The 17721-nt window shown below is 38.6% G+C and overlaps 1 protein-coding gene across 2 annotated transcripts in view; it reads right to left on the bottom strand.

The window, feature by feature from the left end:
- Nucleotides 1-10620, bottom strand: part of Fam184b (family with sequence similarity 184 member B) — a 105626-nt gene extending 95006 nt beyond the window's left edge. Inside the window, exons 1-2 of one of the 2 annotated variants that reach the window (XM_078021123.1) lie at nt 10236-10619; nt 9740-9849 (exon numbers count right to left, since the gene is read on the bottom strand). In XM_078021123.1, coding sequence (XP_077877249.1) covers nt 9740-9799 — 60 coding nt within the window. In that variant the 5' untranslated portion in view covers nt 9800-9849; nt 10236-10619. Of the gene's footprint in view, nt 1-9739 lie in introns of both variants that reach the window. The other variant, XM_005318940.5, reaches the window with a different exon arrangement.
- Between the last annotated feature and the right edge of the window lie 7101 nt (nt 10621-17721).

Genomic DNA, 17721 nt, shown 5'->3' on the forward strand with positions numbered 1-17721 from the left:
ATATATACATATGGAAAGAAAATTGCTGTTCTTATGAAAACTGGGTTGAATGTTTTGGACTCAGTAAAGGCAAGTAGCTAAAGAAAAAAAAACTGGTATCAGATTAGATTTGACAGAGAAGTGAAGACCTGGGAACCAGTTTTAATGGTTTAGAATGATTCTGAGCTCAGATAGTTTTACTTGTGTTTTAGATTCTCACTCTCCATTTGAAAGACACGAAAATGGGAAAATTACAGATGGTAGGTAATCTTACATTTGAAGGCTTGAAATAAGGTGGGTGTGCTGAACAGAAAGACACTGAGAGGTAGATAAGAGCCACCTAAAGTGACCATGATGAAGAATTTATTATAGATGAACGTATTTTATTCCAATGCAAACTGAAATTTAATCCCAGGGGAATCCATTGGTGAGTTTTAAAAAATAGAAGAATGGTGCTGTGGTTTGCATTTAGAAGATAATTCTTGCCACATGGGAGGGGGCAAGAGTGAACCACAAGGCCAGTCAGGAAGCCATGGCAGGAGTTGGAGGCCAGAAGTGAAGGTGCTTGGGTTAGGGTGGAGGCAGAAATGGAGAACAGATGTGAACTGACTCATTATTTGTTGATGGCATAAAGTCACCAGGACTTGTTTCAGAACTAGATTTAAATAAGAGACAAACAGGACTCAGTTTTTGCTTGCTTTAATTTTAATACCTTTATTGACATATAATTAGTGTATCAGACCACTCACCTATAAAGTATACAATTGTGGCTTTTGGTATATTCAGAGATGCAATCATCACTACTATCAACCTTAGAACTCATTATCTCCCAAAAGAAACCCTACACCCCTTAGACAGTACCCCCTCACTGTATTTTGCACATCTTATTTATGCATTCCTCAGTTAATAGACATTTAGTTTCTTTTCACTTTTCAGGTATTATAAACAATATTTTTATGAACACTCCTGTTCAAATGTTTGTATGGACACAAGTTTTCATTTCTCTAGGGTGCATGCCTAAGAGTAGCAGCATCATACAACCCTCTGTTTAACCATTAGAGGAACTATCAAGACTATTTTCCAAAGTGGCTGCACCATTTTATATTCCTACCACCCAGGTATGAGGGGTTGCAATCATTCTGGTTGTGTGGAGAAAAGACTGGAGGAATGCTGGGGTGGGATGGGGTTGTGAACAGAAAAGAATGATTACATAAAAGTCCAGGTATAAGTAGAGTTCAAGGACACTCAACTTGAAGAACACTTCAGACTGTTTAATGGTATGACACAAAGATTAATGAGAGATAGCTGCCCTTACTCAGGGCATTACATTGTTAAGATTCCAACAGAGACAGCTTGTTAAAACAGATCTGCAAATTTCAAATCTAAAATAGTAAAATAGACTGGCCCAGAACTTTTTACACATCTGTCCCCAGACACGCTTCTGCAAGTAGGAGGATATCTTCAGAGACGCAAAGGAGTCAGTGGGTGAAATAAAACTTCCACACCTTTAAATCATGAAAACTCAGGCTCAAGAGGCAGGCTGTTGCTGAGGATGCCTGTGGCAACAGACCTTCCTACCAACTGTGACACTGCCCTGGCCTCTCTGTCCTAGGAAAGGACTGGCTTTGCTCTAGATTACTGGTATGACCACTGGGTAGAAAGAAGTCCTTACCCTCTGCAGTTCCTGCAGCTCAGGACGTAAGAGAATTGAATATCTGTCCAGCTTAAGATCTACTTGGCACTGGATTATGACCAACACATTTCTGACCTTCCATGTTAGAAAGCTCTTGACCAAGGAAGAAATCACCCCCCCACCACACACTTCCAATGAGGAAAGTTGTCCCCTTTGGATTGGCAGGTGGGCCCCTCTGAAGACAATGCATCTTAGCTGATACTGGCCATACAAGGATCAGGAAGAACACACCAAGTTTAATCCCCAAACAGTTTATCACTCTCCAGGTGCCTTCATTCCTGCTTAATTTATATTCATAAGTATAAATAAGGGCTAAAAAGTAGCCCTTTTAAAAAAGAATGAAATTTACATACCTTTAAAAAATAACTAAGCAACTTAGTGAGACTCTGTCTCAAAATACAAAGGCCTGGGGATGTGGCTCAGTGGTCAAATGCCCCTGAGTTCAATCCTTGGCACAAAAAACAAACAAACAAACAAACAAACAAACAAACAAAAACTACGTAGAAATTGTAATTTTCTTTCCCGTAATATCTCTGATTTATATGCAGAGGCTGTTCTCCATTACATCCTCCGCCCTCATACCGCCCACCTCCTACTGCACCCCACACCCAATATCACTCTTCTCAGCTAATCTGTCTTCATAGACCATGGTTGAGATCTAGGACAAGGGACCCACAGTCCCTGTGCTTGGGTTGTACAACTGTGTGTGAAGTGGTGACTTTGACTTCTACAGCTTTGTATGGAATGTGTATTTAGATAACTACTACACTGCAATTCAAAAGTTCCCTACCTAAGGTTAGGATGCTTTCCCAAATGAAAGAATTAGTTTCTACTACCATACTTTACCATATTCCTTAAAACTGGCCCCATCCTAAGATCTGTCTATTGGACTCCAAAATAAGATCCCTCTTTCCCACTGAGCTAACTGAAATACAAGGCCAAGGCATGAGGCTGTTTGAAACCAAAACATCATTTTATTACCAACAACACTAATATTGGAGATTGTGTTTTATGTCCCTGGCAAGATGAATTCCTGATCCTTACCAATCCATTCACAATGTCAGTCTGGGGCAGCTCCTCCTCCAGCACTGCACCTCCTTGTAGAATGGACGGGTAGAGTAGAAAATGTGCTTCTGTAGGCAGATAGCTACATGAGGAAGAAGGGAGCAGGACACAAGAGCTCCACAGGCCCAGTTGCTTCACCAACATGATTAATCAGATATGTCCACCCCCCTTGCATGGGAAAAGTAGTAAAGATGATTGAGAGAGGCTTGAAAACATAAGGACAAACAGGAGGGAAACATCTCCCAACTCCACCACCCCCACCCCAGCACTGGGTCTTAATGTCCTAACTCTGTCAATACATACTAACATGACATCAGGCAAGAATGCCGAACCCAGACCCTGTACCCACACGTTGGATTCTCCTTCTATCAGAGACCCTGCTTCCCTCCCTACCACACAGAATTGCTATGCATACGAGGAGTGAGTAAGTATGTTAAAAGCTTTGAAAAGTACACAAACATAAGGACCATAGTGTGGAGAAGGTGTGGGCACTTGATTGAACCTTTGCTCTTGCAGCATTGTATGGATTCAGATCCATATGACCATAGTCATGATTGCCCCTGAGTTACCCTAGCTGGCTTCTCTTGCATACTTTCCTAGAAAACAATAAATAGATAAAGCCATTGGAGTCACATGTGAGCTTTACAAATGGATCCGGGGTCCAGGGATGTGCCTGACTCTGATATTATCTTAAGATAAACCAAGTACATTACAGAACTTATTGCCACCCCGGACCATGCTTCCCTCAGTAAAATACCCTGACAAATTGTACTCTATACAATTCAGATCTGTATGCTTCTTTTTCTTTGATCTCATGGCACTTTGGGGCCAGCTCTCACATACTAGGACTGGGTTGTTCCAGAACAAGGGTCTTCCAACAAACTGGCAGATGTCTGAAATCAAGAGTGACCAAGAGGGTCCCATTCTACTCCTACTTTGAGCTTGATGGTTTCTGGCACTAAGAAGTCTGCTCATTCCCTCCAAGGTACCTTTCCTCTAATTGCTCCAGATGAGAGGTACTGCCACAGGTCTGTTCGCCTCTCTTGCTGTGGTCAGGATTCCCCAAAGTCAGCCTGTAGCCATCAAAATGGGGTCATGGGGAGGAGTATAGGCTCTCCCACTCATTTTCTTGTTTTAAGACAAAAGGCTCTTCATTAAGATTTGTATCTGGGGCAAGACTTTCCCTCCTTGAAAGTTGGAACCAGGGACTCTTGGGTAGGAGAGAGTTGGCCTTTCCTGGGGTGAGGCTGTGGTGAGAGCTCCACATGGAAAAAATGAGCAGGAGATTGTTGGGAGAGTGCAAACAGAAGCCCACAGGTGCAGGCACGGGCTGAGAAAGCCTGCCTCATGCTTCCAAGACCAAAAGCTTCACAGCGGCTTTAGTGTGGGGGGTGGGGATTTGAATTCTCCTCCCCTTCCAAATAACTCCTCTATGAACACTTTTCTGTTTAAACCTTTGCTTGCTCCAAAGACAGTGGTTTCTCAACCCTGTCTATGCACTGGACACTCTTGAAGAGCTTTGAGAAGAACACCAATGCCTGCTCCCACTTCCTCTGTTCCTTGTCCAATGGCACCTGGGTGCACCAATGCTTTCTGTTTCTTTGCTTTTAAATTTTGTGCTTAGAAATAATCTCACACATAGGAAAAAATGAACAGATAAAGACTAGTACAGAGAACATCCACATTCCCTTTACTCAGAATCATCTAATTTTTAATATTACATCCCATTTATCATTTATTCTATAAATATATTTTATAGTCTACATTTTATTATAACATAATAAGTAAGGCATTGTATTTCCTTAAAAGTAAGATATACTTCAATGTGCATTTCCCAAGAATGTTTTCCTGCAGAGCCATAATATAGTTGTCAATGCCAGTGAACTTATCATTGATACAGATGCTTTATTCTCTTTACAATCAGTATTTCAATTTTGTCAATTGGCCCAATTATCTCATTGGATAAACGTTGTAGCATGTTTTTCCCCACCAGGATAGAATCCAGTCTAAGATCAGACACTGCATTTCATTGTCAAGTCTGTAATGGCTGTGTGTTTTTAAAAGCTCTGTAGGTGATTTTAGTGTGCATCCTGGACTTTGGATTGCTGTAAATATTTCCTGACTAGACTACTATTGAATGCCTGCTAGTTGTCAAGTATTAAAAATAAAAACTAAGGCACTTATTACTTTAAGAGACCTACTATACACAAATCAACTATAATATGTTAGGAATAAGTATCATGCAAAAAATCTTAGCCAAATATGTGGAAGGAAACTTTGATTGAATTTAATAGACTTACTTTGGGCTTACTATGTACCAGACATTGTATAAACTACTAATGAAACAGATGGATAAGAAAAAGTAATTAATATTTATTAACAATTAATTGACACATCTTAACTCACAACAGTGAGGGTTTTTTCCCCCAAAGGCTTTTCTTAGAGGAAACAGGATATGATTTTTAGAGATAAAGATATTTCAGTCAGAAAACCTGAAGAGAGAAATGGATGAATATATATTCACAATACTAAGGTATGAAATCAAGCTAGGTGTCTATTAGTGGATGAATGGACAAAGAAAATGTGGTATATATACACATGAAATATCACTGCTTTAGCAAACAAAATATCTTGTCATTTGCAGCATGGTAGTTGGAATTGAATACATTACATTAAGCAAAATAGATCAGGCACAGAAAGACAATACTGCATGTTCACACCTACAAAGCCAGGAAGCTTAGATGCTAAGAAAGTTGATGTCATAAAGGTAGAAAGTAGAATAGTGGAAAGGGTGAGGAGAAGGAGAGAGAATGGCTATTAGATATAGGGGTGCACCTGGAAATAAGGAATAACCTATACCAGAATGAGGTAAATATGGTTGGCAACAATTAACTGTATATTTCAAAACAGCTAGAAGAAAAGGTTTTAATGTTCCCACCACAAAGAAATGCTAAATGTTTCAGGTGATAGATGTACCAGTTATCTTGATCTTATCATTACACACTATATACATGTACTGAAATATCCCACTGTACCCCATAAATATGTATACGTTTTATATGTCAATGAAAAAATTTTAAAATAAGCACAAAAAAGAGAGAGATGGGTGAAAAGTAGAGTATAGAAAGAAGTGTATTTCACTGAAGTTTGAGAATTGAGTGCTTGGGTGATAGGAGCTAGAAAATGCAAGATAGTACAGTCACTTTGAAAAACAATATCAATTTTTTCAAAAGTTAGACATAAATTTAGTATGCAACCAAACAATTCTACTCTTATGTACCCAAGAACATACAAAGACCTGCAGATTAATGTAATGTTCATAGCATTATTATTGATAATAGTCAAAAAAGTGGAAACTCAAATATCTATCAGTTGGTGAATAGATAAAACATGACACATCTGAACAAGAGCAAAACATGGAATGAATTATTGATGCATGCTACAACATGAATGATCCTCAAAAATATTATGCTAAGATTTAGCAATTAAGTAAAAAAAAGAAGTGCAAAAGTCAGAGGAGAAGGATCAAATATTGTATGATTTCATTTATTTGCAATTTCCAGAAAAGACAAATATAAAGGGACAAAGAGTAAATTAAAGGTTATAGGGTTGAGAATATGAACAAGGACTGGGTACTAATGGGCATGAGGGATGGATTTCTTTGGGATGAAAAAATTATTCTAAAATTGGGTCATAGTTATGGTTCAATGACTATAAATTTGCTATAATATATTGAACTGCACACTTAAAACAAGTGAATTTTATGATATGTAAATTGTATTCCAATTAAGCTGTAAAAATTAAGCATCAAATTATCAGTCATAACAGACAGAATAGGAATAGTGATCTTAGAAATGAAAAATATAATTATTAAAATTCTAAAACTTAACAGATGGGAAAAAGTGTGGAACAGACAAATTATTTATAAGATTGACAAATTGGAAGACATGATTAAGGAATCCACCAGGAAGCAACAGAAAGACAAAAGAATTTTTAAAAATAACCTCTCAGGGATTTCATCTCACCCCATTCAGAATGCAATTATCAAGAATACAAGTACCAAAATAAATGTTGACGAGGATGTAGGGGAAAAGGTACACTCATACATTTCTGGTGGGACTGTACATTGGTGCAACCACTATGGAAAGCAGTATGGAGATTCCTCAGGAAACTTGGAATGGAACCACCATTTGACCCAATTATCCCACTCCTAGATGAATATACACAATGGAATATTACTCGTCCATAAAGAAGAATGAAATTATGGCATTTGCCAGTAAATGGAACTGGATGTATCACGCTAAGTGAAATAAGCCAATCCTCAAAATTAAAGACCTAATATTCTCTTTGATTTGCAGATGCTGACTCACAATGGGGTGGGGGAGTAGAGATTCACAGGATTGAATGGGGGAAGTTGGATCTGGAGGAAGGATGGGAATGGATAAGACTGTAGAATCAATGGGATATAACTTTCCTATGTTTATCTATGAATACACAACCAGTGAAACTTCACATCATGTACAACCACAAGAACGGGGAGTTATACTCCATGTATGTATGATATGTCAAAATACATTCTACTATCATGTATACCTAAAAAGAACAAATAAAAAAACATAGCCTCTCAGGAGCTAGATGAGGAAGCTTCCTCATACAACATAGTGGCACTTTCAGAAAAGATATGTTGAAAAAGACAAATCTGAGAAGAATAAAAATAAAGTCCAGAGATCTTAATCCAGTTGTGGAATATAGATCATGTTATTAATCCAATAGAAGGCAAGAATGGAGAAAAAGGAAGCAAAGAGAAGAATTGATAAATGAAGAACAAAAAATATGATGGAAGGATAGGCCCAGATATATTAATAATCACAATAAATGCACCTGGATTAAACTCACCAATGAGAGACACAAAATAAAACTCATGGAAGGGTTAAATGTGCAGATAGGGAAAATATGTTCAATACAAAGAAAGATGGCTTATCAATACAAAATTCCTAATTTAAGCAATTGTGTGAAAAAATGGTAAAGAAAGGCACCATGACCTGTAGTTAAGAAACTCAGCCTACTGTGTGCCAGGGATCATGCCTGCCTTCTTTACTGCTATATCTTCATTGCTTAGCACATTATAACTAAACCATACATATTAATGAGTGGAACGATTACTATGTAATATTGAAGTGATCTATTTATATGCTGACATACTCAGAAAGGTAGGAGCTGTCTTATTAAATTTTATGCCATCCATATTCAACATAGTGCCTGGTACATACTAGGCACTTCATAAATTCACATAAAATTCAAGGATCATATTTGTCCAAAGAGTCTCACTCAACTGGTCCTGTTCATATAACATATCCTATCCATTTGAATGTATTCAAAGGACATAGTCTTTTGTTTCTACTTCTATAATAGAAGCAAATACCCAATTTGAAATTTGAAATACCCAATTTAACAACTGACAAAATAGCAATGTCTTAGTTCTCCATATTCAAGCCTTTTTCTTCAAAAATATTTTAGATTCTTTGAAGGTAGAGAAGATGGCTTACATTGTGCCATGTGCCTTTCTAGGTATTTGAATTATTTTTTTTTCTACTGGGGATTGGACCCAGGGGCACTTAACCATCGAGTCACCTCCCTATCCCTTTTTGATTTTAAGCCAGCATCTAGATAATTTGCTTTGGGCCTCACTTGAGTTGCTGAGGCTGGCTTTGAACCTGCAATCCTCCTGCTTCAGCCTCCCAGTTACTGGGATTAGAGGCAGAATAAATGTTTTGATTGGTGTCACTAAGTAGATGAATGTAGGTTAGATCCATAGTGCTAGTCATACATGCCAAGTTCTCCACTGGTTATCTACAATCCCATTTTTCAGTCCTTGACTAGAGATCACTGTTTGGAGATAGTTTTATGTGCAAAGAATGAAGGGAAGTTAACTAGAGAGGCAGGAGAAGGTAGCTAGAGTCGTTCCCACTCTGTGCTTTATTCCTTTCTGCAAAAGAGTGTGTGTCTGGTGGTAAGAATGCCCATGATTCCACAAAAAAAGTGGGTAAGGGAAGTAAGAAGGAGATAGTGAGGAAAAAGTATGTTCTATATATTTCTGGACAGAATCTGGCTCCCACCTTCCACTGGCAGGCATACTCTAAGGAGTTTATTAGGAGACTAAAAGGAAAACCTGCACAAACAGCTAGCTGCATCCACTTCAAACCCTGTGCAAAAGACAGACAAGGCACATGAGGGGAACCTATGACAAGGAGCTCCTTAATCGGGAAGCTGAAGAGGGTTAACAGCCAGCACTGGTGGCAGCCTCTTGATAGTTTTCATGAATATGACACACGACTCTGTGTCTCTGAAATGAAGTAGAGAAGGTCTGGCTGACCTCCCAAGGTCCTTTCTAATCCCATAATTATATAGTCAATTGTACTCTTCCCCATTTATGCTCTTACACACGTCTGCAGCCAGTTTGATAGTAAGTCCCCTGGGCTGCCTTCCAGGGTTAGTGCGGTGCCTCGGCAAGCTGCTGGCACTCAACAAATGACTCAAATATTTGTTGAATGGAAGGAATAAATGAATCAAGTGTTTAAATAGTGCTCACATGACCTCCCAGCTGTAAAGTACGGCGTTGAAAAAATTCACAACATTCCAGGCACGATCACTTAAGCATTGATGGCAAAGGAACGAAACACACACACACACACACACACACACACACACACACACACACACACACACACACGATTCATTCACATTCCCACCTTGGTAAAAGCAAGCCCACCTGCTCAGCAGGCAGGCTGCGGGAGTTTCCTTGGCAAAGGTTCTCTCTGTTTCAGAATGGTGCCTCCAAAAGGTCAAGTCAACCAGATTTAGTACCGTTTCCTTTCCTGGTTGGCTTCAGAGACAAAGTTTGTCCGGATTTGGCACGGGCCTCCGGGAAGGCGCGTCTGCCCTCCCTCCCTGGCTCTAGCAGCCCCGGGCGCGCAGCTCGCCAGCTTCAGCGCCCTACCTTACCTTGGTGAGCTGGGCGATCTTCTTGCACATTTTGACGTGCATCTCGGGATCACAGTCCATTCTCCAGCCTGTGCCACCGCGGGAATCGGCTTTGGAGCTTGGGCAAGTCCCTGGCGGGTGAATTTTGCTGTTGAGGACAGATGCCATAGCTACAAGGCGCCCAGCACTCAAATGCTCTCGCTAGTGCTTTTCCTGCCTACCGTATGCACGTGCGTACGCGCGCGGGCGTGTGAGCTAGCGGGCTTTCTTGGGAGAGGTGGCACTGCAGTCCTACGGGCAGCACAGCCACGTAGCCCCTGCTTTTCGGAGATGTCTGCTTCCCAGACCCACCAACGCGCCCACCCTTCCTCGGTTCGCTTATCCACTCTCCCTCTGCTCGCGCTAGCTAGCTAGCTGCCTCTGCGGGCACCCGCACCCTGCAGCGAGGCGACGGCTCCCAGCACGTGCAGCTCGCTATCTGTGCGCGGCTTGCGGGCGGGTGCCAGGTTTCTCTTACAATCGTAAAGCTTCTGCGGCCAGGAGCCGGGGTCCTTCGGTTTTTCGCTGGCCTGGCACTGCGCTCTTGTACACGTGGGTGGTGCGGGGCTCCGGACTCGCTGGCGAGGGACCCAGCCCTAGACGGGCATTCTGGGGTAAGGAGGAAGAGCCAGCCTTGTTCTCTGGCAGCCAGACAAGTATGGAAAGGACACTGTGGCAGTGTGCAAGGGGTGGCTGGGAATAGTGGTGAGGAACTCAGCACCAATACCCCGAGCTGAGGGCACAGGTTTATGGTGTGTGTCTATGTGTGTGTCGGGGTGGGACGCAAAGGGAGCGGTGGGGAGGTGACAGCGAGCAACCCGGATGCGAAGAGGTTGTGGAGTCTCCGGCGCAATAGCGGCCAGTGCCAGAACTGCGGGAGCGCACAGAGGGACTGGGAGTCCACCTCCAGTGGAGCTGGGACGTCGCGGGAAGACTGCGGGGGGGGGGGGGGGCGGGTGACCAAAATCTGGGACGAGAGCGCGCAGAACGCACATAGTGCAGGATTTGGTAAGAACGCGAGTAAAACGTCATCAGAGAAAGAAAGGAAGGTGGCAGGTGTGGGAGAAGGACACAAAAGGGATTGGAGAAGTAGTTGAGTAATAGATGGAGCTTAAAAACAGAGTCCGGTGAAGGTGAAGGGATTTGTCTAAATTCACGAAATTGCCTCGGGCCGACTGGAGCCAGAATCCTATCAAGTTTTCAAAGCTGGTGCCTCTTTAGTTTGTTTGGAAGGGAGGGGTTAATGGGCTAAGGTTTTCCTCACATGCTTTTCTCTGGTTTTAAACAGTGGTCTTTCAGGAAAGTGAAGCCTGATCAGATTTTTCTAACGAGTGAAAATGCTGTTACCATAATAAAGAATTTACATGGTTAATACATTTCATTTTGCTGCCTTTTATTGAGAATTTTAATAATCTTTACAAAAAAGAAAACTTCAATGGGTCTCAAACACGGTCTCACCCCTCCATGCTGCAGGTAACAATACCCATTTTATAGATGGGGAAAACTGACCCAGAAAATTTATACCAAGTCGAAGCAATTAGAAATAGTTGTGTCTGACAGCCACATCAGTATTTATAGCAGCACAATTCATAATAGCTAAACTATGGAACCAACCTAGATGCCCTTCAGTAGATGAATGGATAAAAAATATGGCATATATACACAATGGAATATTACTCAGCAATAAAAGAATAAAATCATGGCATTTGCAGGTAAATGGATGGTACTGGAGAAGCTAATGCTAAGTGAAGTTAGCCAATCCCCAAAAAACAAATGTCAAATATTTTCTCTGATATAAGATGACTGACTCATAGTGGGGTAGGGAGCGGGAGCATGGGAGGAACAGAGGAACTCTATAGATAGGGCAGAGGGGTGGGAGGGGAAGGGAGGGGGCAGGGGGTTAGCAAGGATACTGGAATGAGATGGACATCATTATCAAAAGTACATGTATGAAGATACAAATTGGTGTGAACATACTTTATATACAACCAGAGATATGAAAAATTGTGCTTCATATCTGTAATAAGAATTGTAATGCATTCTGCTGTCATTTATTTAAAAAAATCAATAAAAATTTTAAAAAAAGAGATAGTTGTGTTTGAAACTGAGTGAGATACTCCTATTCTAGATCACTTATTTTCCCTTTATTACATTACATTGCAGGAGAACTGAATGGCAAACTTGGGTTTTTGGTTTGTAGTGTTTCATCTTAGGTACTACTTACTCTTCAGGACAACCTTCCTCCCAGAGTTGATTTAGATAACAGAATGTCTGACTCAGAATCACCAAAAGATTTTTGGTCCATATCCCGTATCCCTAGAGGCAAATACCTCTGGGCATGGAGGCCAAAAATCCACATTTTAAACAAGTTCCCTGATTAATTCCAAATTGTATATTTTCAGTATTTTCTGCAGGAATTTAACCCTGTGTAAATACAGGAAAATTAGCCTTTGTGGAACAGAAACACATCATCAATGGCCATGTAACTACTGGTATTTGGTTGTCAATAAGCACACTTTTAATTGCCATGTTCACTATATTCATGTAACTGTATTTGTGTGCAAGCCTCTGAGTACTATACTATCGTAAAGTTAGTCATTCCAGACTCTCTAGATATTGAAGTACATATTATTTAATTGTAATTACTTCCTTTGCATTTGTCATTTACAGTATTGTCATGAAATTATACCAATTTTTAAAAATGTGTGTAAGCAGAGTATATTATCTATAAATTTCAAGATAGCAACACCGATGTTATGAAAAGGTGATGTGGGGTGAATAAACTGGAGAACCACTGCTTTAGATGATTTTATACACATTCAAGTTTGTAAAAGTGCAATCTAATCCCAAGTTTTAATAACTGAAATTTGATTTTATTAAGTCCTAGAGCCTAAATCTTTTCCAATAGCATGTTATACTTTCAACTTTAAAATGGAACACAGTGGGAAAATCAGATTCCCTTATCAGCTCTGTTGGAGCACAGTACTCTAATCAAGGTACCTTGAGCTAAAATACCTTGGGAAAGAGTTCTTGCAACTCCCAGAATTTGCCAGCACTGTAATCTGCAGGTCCTTTTATGCCACCAGGAATGAAACAGAGGGTAGGACAGAATTAAGTACTATGTTAAATATAGGGGTACAAGAATATTTACTAGACCACTAATATGATCTTTGCACTGTGCCTCCTCTAAGGCACTTATTGTCCTTGCTCTCCAGACTAGGAAACTGCAGGTAGGGATGGCTAAGTGCACAACTTTATACCACTAATAAATGGGCTTGGATCTATCTGACTTCAAAGATTATATTCTTTACAGAGAATTACACTGGCAATCTAAAAAATTTAAAACCATAATTGTCTTTTCTTTAGATTATAAATGGCAACAGCTTCTCATGGTATCCCTCCAACTTCACCTGTAATAATACAAAAAAAAAAAAAATGAGAAGCAAAAACCCTAAATCCTTCACTCAGAAAATTGCCATTAATATTTTGGAGAAGATCCTTCTAGACATTTCTCTGTATATACAAAGAAATAGATATTCTAACAGCCCATATCCCATTATATATAATAATTTATTCTATATTGGATACTTCTTTGTTTAATACTTCAAGCAAAATATTTCATGTGTAATGTGTTATGAGAATATTCAATTCTCTTCTAAAGGAAAGCAAGATATATGAAACTCACATATAGTGGGTAAACAAGTAGCGTGTGAGACAGGCAGAATACTAAAGATATGTTAGGTATAGATAGGACAAAGAGAGCCAATGGATCATATGTTAAAAAATGGAACAAATGAGAGTCTTGCTAACAGGAGAAGAAAGGCCAAGTGATGAGGTACATATAATGCTACCTTCACACTAACAGCTATTATCATCCCTAACGTGTATTCATTACTGACATCCAGTTTGACTCCATGTATGTTCTGCCTCAGAAACACAATTAAAAACATGGTTCTCAGCAGGCCATGAACGAGGCATAATCATCCCTGCAATTTTTGACACAGCAAGTATATATTGACTCTAAGCATTGCTAAGCCCTCCTTCCCCTTTTCAGTTTCAACTGTGGTTCTCATGACCAAACTGTTAGAAGTCAGGGCTGATGTAGCAAAACACATAAGGGCATAACAACACTGTTAACACAGAATTCAGGTAATATTGTCTTCTGACTTCTGCCGGACTTTGTCTTAAATGTATTAACCTTCACTATAACTTTCCAACTTTTTTTTTTTTGATTTGTTTTGAGTAATCAACCAGGTGATTTGAGCATCTTAATTTGGGTTGGGGGGATTCCTGTTCATGATATCTGGGACAGCTTGCCTAATAGTGAATTTGGAGGTTATCGTTGCATCAAGATAATTCTTAATGATATCACTGTACATGAGTTTGCACAGTGTATTTCCATAGAAATAGTCCCCCTGTGTCATTTATTTGATAACTAGTATAACTGAACACCAATCGATCAGTCAGTGTTAAATATAACAGTGTTAAATATAATACTTTTGTGCAATGTTTTTGCTTGAATTTTTTCCCAGATTAAAAAACCCCTTTTCTTAGTAAGGGCTTTTGGTACCTGGCTTGTCATACATATTACAAACCTTTTCCCTATTAAAATTTCTTCCAGCTTTCTTACGCCTTATATTTTTATATCAGCAAATCTATTGATCTTTTCCCTTATGTAATTTGACTTTTGCCTAATACTTAGAAATGCCATCTCTACCTGACATGATAAAAAGTTACAACTCATATTTTCTTCCTGCACTTTTATGATTTTATTTTAAAAATGTTTATTTTTTTTTATTCTAGCTAGGATTTATGTTGACATATGAAATGTAGTTAGGACCTAGACTCAGATTTTCTTGACTGGCTAAATGGTTATCTCAACAGTTATGGGATAATTAATCCTTACCATAAACTGATAATCTAAGTGACACTTTAGGTGATTTCTTTAGTAGAAATGTACTTAGGTAAATTGACTTAAGTTAGTGATTTTTCTTAGTAATTTTCTTTTTTAATTAGTTAAGTAGCATGAGTAACTATTATTATCATTACTCATCATATACTTCTACCACTCTTCTAAAAACAAGTTCCAATTCTTGCATACGTCACTGGTCTTTACCTAGAAGGCCACGTTCCATACTCTGCTGGACTCACTCTTATTCATCATTCAGATGTCAGCCTGTCTCATGGTCTGTACTAGAAATGTATTCCCAAAAGCTCATTTTGAATGCATGATCTCCAATGTAGGAATGTCCAGAGGTGAAATGACTGGATTATCATGAGTATAAACTCATCAATGGATTTGATTTGTATTAATAATCTGAATGGCTTACTAAGTGGTGACTCTGGGCAGGTGGGGCATGACTGGATAAAGTGGTTACTGGATGGGTGCCCTTGGATTATATCTTGTCCCAGGTTCCCTGCAGTGTCCTCTGTTTTCTGGCTGCCATGAGTGCAGCAGCATTCCTATGTCATGCCTTTCTGCCATGATGTTTTGTCTCACCTTGGGCACAGAGCAATGGAGTCAGTCAACCATGGAGTGATTCTCTAAAATCAAGAGCCCAAAACAAACTTTTTCTCCTCTAAGTTGCTTATTTTGGTCAGTGATGAAAAGCTGACTAACACATCCCGAACATCACTTCCTCAGGGAGATCATCCCTGTAGTTGCAGACCAGTTTTCATTTCCCGAAATATGTTCCCATGGCTCTCACTTTTGAGTGGTAATGATGTCATTATAATATTTTTAGAACCTTTTCTTTGGTCAAATGTCCCCACTTTTGAGTAAAGAATGCAAGCACATACAGCTTTAAGTGGCATTATGATTTTACTATTATCCTACCATACATTAACTAATATGGGGGTTTTATTAAAGGTATTTATGTTATTAAGGGTAACTTTAAGGGTACTATCTCATATACCAAAATAAAAAAGAAACCCTTGTCACAAAATGGTGACATTTGCACTGAGATTTCAGTATATCAACATAATATCATGGAACATGACATTTTAGAATAGAAATGTTTTGTGGCAAAAATAGGCTATATTAAATATTAATATAAGCACTATGAGTTCCACAAATTATCTTAGAAACAGCCATGGGAAATATGAGTTTAAAAACTTTAGGATAGGTTGTCATTGTTTTCAGCTTCATATCTTAAAATTTTGTTAGTGGTAACAAAGGTGTGGAACACAGGGTTTACAAAAGAAAGGCACATGGGTGAAGAACAGTCAATGGCACAAGTACCTTTCCAATATCAGAAACACAACCAATTTGAAAAGCACATCTGATTCATCTTAAGAGAAAACAGGAAGGAGTGAATCTGGCATTAATATTGTTGACATTCTGGTCTTTCCCTATAATTCAAAGAAACTCTCAACACTCAAAAAAAATGAAAGAAACTGAGCTTTCTGTTTCCATTTATTACATATAAATAGAGTGCTCTGTATTCAATGGAAACACAAAGGTTTTTAATGGAATTAAGTATTGGCACTATGGATAACCTATCAAGTACTGGCAATATGGTTGGCCAATATTTAATGAAATTAACTGTTGGTAATATGCAGTGTAGCCATTTCTCAATTTCCTTCTGAAACTGATTACTGTTTTTTTTTTAAAAAAATAATTGTATGGGATCTCTTTAATATAAATCCAAGTACCATTGAGAATATTTACATGCAGTTAAGATATTCTCATATTTTGGTAAACATAAAATTTATCAGGAACTTGACAGAAATGAACATTCTGGCTCCTGACCTCAGAAATTTTGATCCAGTAGGCCTAGGATAAGGCATCTTAAACAATCACTTCATTGATGGCTGTTGTTTAATGGCTCAACCAAGCCTTGCCAGTTCTCTGCCTTCTTGCTTTGTTCATGTTCTTATCCTCTTCCCTATTCAAGTTCTATCAGCTTCAAGTCTCAGATCAAGTCAAACCTCTGAGTAGCCGTGGCCTGACTATCCCATCAGAGATATTTTCTGAGCTTCCACAGCAGTTAGTTTTTAAATGAAACTTTTGGAATATTATACATTATTAGTATATTATAATACAATATAACATTTAAAATGAAGCAATATAATTGAATATGTTTCAACATTTTTACAATCTTGATTTATCATTTCGAGATGCTGTGATTCAGATTGTTTTAAGTTCAGTTTATTTCAACACTTACTTTAATAGTTGTTATAACTAAAAACCCATGAAATTTCCCAAGTTTAAGGGAAGGATATCATTAAGTATACTTACTAAATTATGTAATCAATTTTGTGATCTGATCCACCAATTTGAAATTGAAGACATATTTTTTATGATTCATCAATTCTCACAAGCTATTCATCAAATTTGTATTTCAACAAGTGTTTTTAAGTAGGTAATATACTCATATGGTTCACTATTCAAACTTGAAAAAATGAAGTCTCCCTCACATCTCTGTTCTTAGAGTTCTACCTCCCCTGAGACAACCAATTCTTTTCACACAAGAACATTTAAAGCCTGTATATATGATTTTCTAACTAATTTTTATATTTACTACCATTCTGAATGAGGAAAAACATGGTTTTCTCATACGAAACTCCCTATACATTCATCAGCGCTATTTGATCAGAATTTAAATAGTAACTGCTTAATATTATAACTATGGTTATAATAATATGGTTCAAGGGGCAAAGAGAACTCACAGTGACTCTTGCACTTTGTTACATAATTCCTTTATTTTTTTTAAAAAAATATACCACCAACTGTTAGGGATGTCCTGGAGTTTTTATTGGTTCAATTTTCAGCAATAGACTGTTCTTAAACGTTGTGTAGGCCTTTGGGAGGCTAAATAGATGAGCACCTCCTTTACTAGCACTTCTGGCACTCCTAAAATTATATCTAATCAATAATAATGATTGTTTTAAGATAAGCATCATATTTAGTCAGATTAATAAAATCTGCAAAATTAACAATTATATTAGTTAAGGTAATGTTA

The sequence above is a fragment of the Ictidomys tridecemlineatus genome, chromosome 9, assembly GCF_052094955.1.
Source record: "Ictidomys tridecemlineatus isolate mIctTri1 chromosome 9, mIctTri1.hap1, whole genome shotgun sequence".
NCBI classification, from domain to species: Eukaryota; Metazoa; Chordata; class Mammalia; order Rodentia; family Sciuridae; genus Ictidomys; species Ictidomys tridecemlineatus.